The sequence below is a fragment of the Phoxinus phoxinus genome, assembly GCF_949152265.1.
Source record: "Phoxinus phoxinus genome assembly, chromosome: 24".
NCBI lineage: Eukaryota > Metazoa > Chordata > Actinopteri > Cypriniformes > Leuciscidae > Phoxinus > Phoxinus phoxinus.
Genome location: NC_136899.1, coordinates 1,071,888 through 1,076,887, shown reverse-complemented (window position 1 = coordinate 1,076,887; position 5,000 = coordinate 1,071,888). Strand labels below are relative to the sequence as shown.

General features: G+C 38.7%; 1 protein-coding gene across 1 annotated transcript in view; it reads right to left on the bottom strand.

Annotated features, from left to right (window-relative positions):
• Nucleotides 1-5,000, bottom strand: part of sspo (SCO-spondin) — a gene marked incomplete at its 5' end in the record, with an annotated part of 129,056 nt that overhangs the window by 74,440 nt on the left and 49,616 nt on the right. The window contains 3 exon segments of the mRNA XM_079601793.1: nt 760-901; nt 2,920-3,047; nt 4,641-4,886. Of these exon segments, the coding sequence (XP_079457919.1) occupies nt 760-901; nt 2,920-3,047; nt 4,641-4,886 (516 nt within the window).

Below are 5,000 nucleotides of genomic sequence, written 5' to 3'. Positions count from 1 at the left end.
TTTTCACATAATAAATCAAAAAATTTTTTTTTTCATATTTCACTTACAGTAATAGAGAATTATATATATATTTGCAATATGCTAATGACAACTGATGCAAAATATTTTTTGTTTCTTTCTTTTGGTTTTATATCATAACATTAAATTCCAGATCCATAAACTAAATAAAAGAAAAATATATATTCTCACCTGTATTGGTAATTATACTATTATAGTATTTATTAATATTTTGAATTAATGTTCATTTTAGTTAAAGTCTTAGTAATTTTGTTTTAGTGTTTGTATTTTATTTCATTTCAGTTTATTAAAATTAACAATCCCTATGATAAAATCATCACGTTTTTCTCAAAGTATGACACTTTTTGTAAGTATGAAAAAGGAAAAGTCAAGAATCTCAAAAAGTCTCAAATTGTGACTGAATTACACAGAACGCAAGTAAAGAGCGATCTTTTTATAATCACTGAAGCTGTCGGTCAGTTCAGAATGATACTATAGAACAATGTAACATTTAAAATTTACATTAACATTCAAATTTGTCCCTGTGAAAATTAGGTTGTTAAAAGTTCATTTTAACTGCGTCTCAAGCTCAGTGCTTTACTGTCACGTGTGCATTTCCAAGAAATAATGATGTAATATTATTAGTAACTCTTATTAATGTAAAACAATAGTAATTGTATGATTAAACTGTATTTCTGATGAAGCCACAGCTCTCGAGTGTTAGTCTGGAGCGCTGAGATGGACAGGGAGATCGGCGTGTACCGTCAGCGCATCCCATGAGCTCGACTCGCAGATAGATCCCGTTCTGAAAGTCATGAGGAAGAATCCGCACGAACCGAGCCGACACCATCCGGTCCAGACGGGCCAGAGCTACGCCGCGGTCATCACTGTTGCCCTGAAACACCTGGAAGAAGCAAAACAGGGTCAGTTCCCCAGAACTCTGTCAGTAATGACTCTCCTCATGTTGTTCCCGTCAGACTCTCCTTCATCTTCGGGACACAGATGAAGATGTTAGTGATTAGATCTGAGAGTGTCTCACTCCTCCATACACTAATAAATGCTGGGTTGTTTTAACCCAATTTTGGGTCAAATATGGACAAACCCAAACGTTGGGTTAAAAATGTAATAAAAAAATGTAACCCAATGGCTGGGTTTGTCCATATTTGACCCAAAATTAAAACAACCCAGCATTTTTGTAATTTAAACTTGCCGGCCCAGAAAGTTATTAACACTAGAACTCCCAAGACGGTCATTTTGACCGTTTTTAAATTTTACAGTGTAATAACTTTGTTAAAATAAAATCAATTTGGCTGTAGGACTCTGACTTTTCCTAAATATGTGTATATTTTATTCTGACACTGTTATTGTATTAAAATCACAAAACACAAAACAGTTCTGACTATTTCACCGCACGCATTATTGATACATAAATCCGCTACATTTCCCGCCTATTGGTACCCGTTGCATAGCATAACTTATGTACAAACGGTGCTGTAGGCTAACGGTATGAAGCTTTGACGTTTCCTCACATTTTTGCATGTCTTGTCACGTGGTAAATGCGGTGGGGGGAAATGTACGCAAAACTTTCCTCACATGGCAGCACCTATCGGGGCAATCTTTCTTTTGTGCTTGTTTTAAGGGCGATAGCGTCATAACATGATGACAGGAATTAAAAGCTTCATTGGAAAACTTAAAAAGAAGGTTCCAATGTAGAGATGACATGACGTTCAGTACGGCCATATGAACGTCAAAGTATGAACGGTCAAAATGACCGCTATGACCGCTTCTAGTAGTTTTGGAATGGGCTTTATGCACAGCTGCACTACTTCCTGAACTTTAGCCAGCTTCTTTGTTTCCTGTCTGCCATTATTGGACAAACTGATTAATCCGAGTGTGTCTGACCAACAACAATAATCAGACACACCTGGATTAATCAGTTTGTCCAATAATGGCAGACAGGAAACAAAGGAGCTGCCTAAAGTTCAGGAAGTAGTGCAGCTGTGCATAAAGCCCATTCCGGTAGTTCTAGTGTTAAAGACAATGTTTAAAATAGTCCAAGTGACTACAGCGGCTCAACCTTAAGGCGTTATTTTAGTTTTTTTGCACACAAAAAAACGCTTGATGAACTTCAGGTTGAGCCGCTGTAGGACTATTTTAAACATTTTTGAAGGAGAGTCTGACGGGGAACAACATGAGGGAGAGTAATTACTGACAGAGTTTACAGTTCTGGGGGAACTAACCCATTAACTGATCCAATATTACACAAATTTCCAACTTTAAATTGGATGTCTAATGATATTTCAATGCATTCTGACTCATTTACACTGAAACGCTTCGAAACGTAATAAAGCCTCATTGCCTGAAATCTCGTGACTCTGGCAGTTTGACACACGCTCTGAACCACTGATCCAGAACAAAACATCCGTAAAGGTTTCGAAGCTTTGTTTGAAACTACATCACTAGTTTTTGGTTGTGTTCAGTTTCCCACAGAACCCAGCGTGAGGGGAACAGATGCAGTTTGTGTGTTTGTATGCAAGTGTGTTTGTTTGTTCCCGGCATTTGGGTGACGAATGTTTTATGAACAAGGTCCAGTTCGACTCTGGATTTACAAGCCGTTTGAAACTGAAAGATGAAGCGGTCCCGGCGATAAAAGATCCGGTCATGAGTCGGTGAGTAACGTCTAATGTCTGTGTTTAGTTGGCAGTCGGTGTGTAAGTGCATATAATGTAAACACACGAAAGTATGTAATCTAAAGTTATCCAGGGGTAGAAGAATCGGTACAGCGTATCTCTCTTTTTTAAATCTGATCAAACTAAAGACATCAGAGATATGAAGGATCCTACTCTATAGCTTCTCAATATTCCCGTGAGATTGGCAGAAAGTGTGTGTGTACTCTGTAAGGTTCAGGTCTGTGTGCGTCACCTTGGCTTTGGGTCTGGCGTCCGTGATCATCTCTTTATACGTGAACCACTGCCGGCCGTCGCCGCTGAACTGCAGACAGAAGCCGGACACAAACGTGTCGAACACGCCGCCGCCCTGAGTCAACAAGCCTACAGAACACAGTCACATCACAACTTTAGTTTATTACTGGTGCTTGAAAACTTCTTCTTCCATATAGGCACCAGCCATATTCATTATATATGGAATATAACAGCGGCCTAGTAACAGCACGAGTATCTGAACTATATTTACTTACAAATATGACCAGAGTTGGGGAACGCTACTTTGAAAAGTAATGCATTACAATATTGCGTTACTCCCTTAAAAACTAATTGCGTTAGTTAGTTAGTTAGTTAGTTAGTTAGTTAGTTAGTTAGTTAGTTAGTTAGTTAGTTAGTTAGTTAGTTAGTTTTTTAGAAAAGGAATGTGTTACGTTACTTTTGCGGCACTTTTTTCCCATCTGGGCTGGGCTTGTTTTTTTATAACAAAAAAGTTATATTTTTGGGCAAATGTAAAGACCCTTTCACACTAAAAGTGAAATAATAATCCTCCGGCTGAAGGAAATGCAGATTCACTCCTGTACAGTAGAGGGCGCCGCTCAAGCAAACCTTCAGCTGATGATATTCTGGATAACGGAACAATAGGACCCGTATACACTTACTTTACCAATAAAAACTAAAATATCTATAGTCATTTTTGCTTATGGTTTAATTGAATCATCGAATGTCAGAAGCAAGTTCATTGGTCAATAAAGTGAGATTAAATGCATTAAAATGTATGTTTTATTTAACATATTTAGTTATTGGAGGTTTGCATAGTATTCTGATTCTGCATTTCACAGATTTTATGGTAACACTTTACAATAAGGTTCATTTATTAAACATTAGTTAATGTATTAACTAACATAAACTAACAATGAGCAATACATTTGTTACAGCATTTATTAATCTTTGTTAATGTTAGTTAATATGAATAAAGCTGTTCATTGTTTGTTCATGTTAGTTCACAGTGCATTAACTCATGTTAACAAGATTTTACTAAAGTATTAGTAAATGTTGAAGTTAACATTAACAAAGATGAATAAATGCTGTATAAGTGCAGTTCATTATTAGTTAACGTTAACTAATGTAATTAACTAATGTTAACTAATGAACCTTATTGTAAAGTGTTACCGATTTTATTCATTTCGAGGAATATTGAATCTTTTTTTGTGCAAGTGAGATGAGTAAATGCTTATAGACTAGATCTACTATAACCATCATGTTCACACACACACACACACTCACTAACTCACACACACACACACACACACACACAAAACGCCTCTGCACTTTGATTTGTCTCAACATGAGAACGACAGCTGTCAGTCAATAAATCGGAAATAAAGTATCTTGCGTAACTTATTTGAAAAAGTAACTCAGATATTTTGTTGTAAATTTTAAAAGTAATGCGTTACTAGTTACTTGAAAAAGTAATCTGATGACGTAACTCAAGTTACCCGAAGGGGCGCCACTTTAAGGGCCCACTCACCTTTGAGGCCCCCAAAAAATAGATTTTTCTTAATGGAGCGGGTGCGGTCGGGGAGCCCAACCTCATATTCTTTCACAGGGCCCAAAATTGCCAGTGGCACCCCTGGTTACCCCAACACTGAGAAAGGCATACTTGTGTTGAATCGAGCTTCAGAAGCAGCTGTCGAGGGTCACCTGTGATATTGTGGCGCCTGAGCAGGTCGATCTGCAGGAACGGGCCGGTGGAGGGTCCGGTCTCCTCGGGGGTCCCGGCCGACAGCTCTCGGTACTCCTTCGGCTCCGGGCTCCAGCCCTGCAGGTCTCGCTGGGGGTCTCGGGCGTGCAGGCGTCCCGCTGACGGAGGGTGGTCGGGCTGATGGGTCGAGGCGCTGAAGCTGGAGCCGGGCAGCGAGTGAACGCCCAGAGCTGACCAGCACTCGTCTATATAACAGAAGATCAGAAAACTGAGATATAAATGATTCTGATGCATCAAGTCTATGCGAATAAAATAAACACGGAAAAAACTGAGGAATGTTTTGTGTCAAATGGCACACT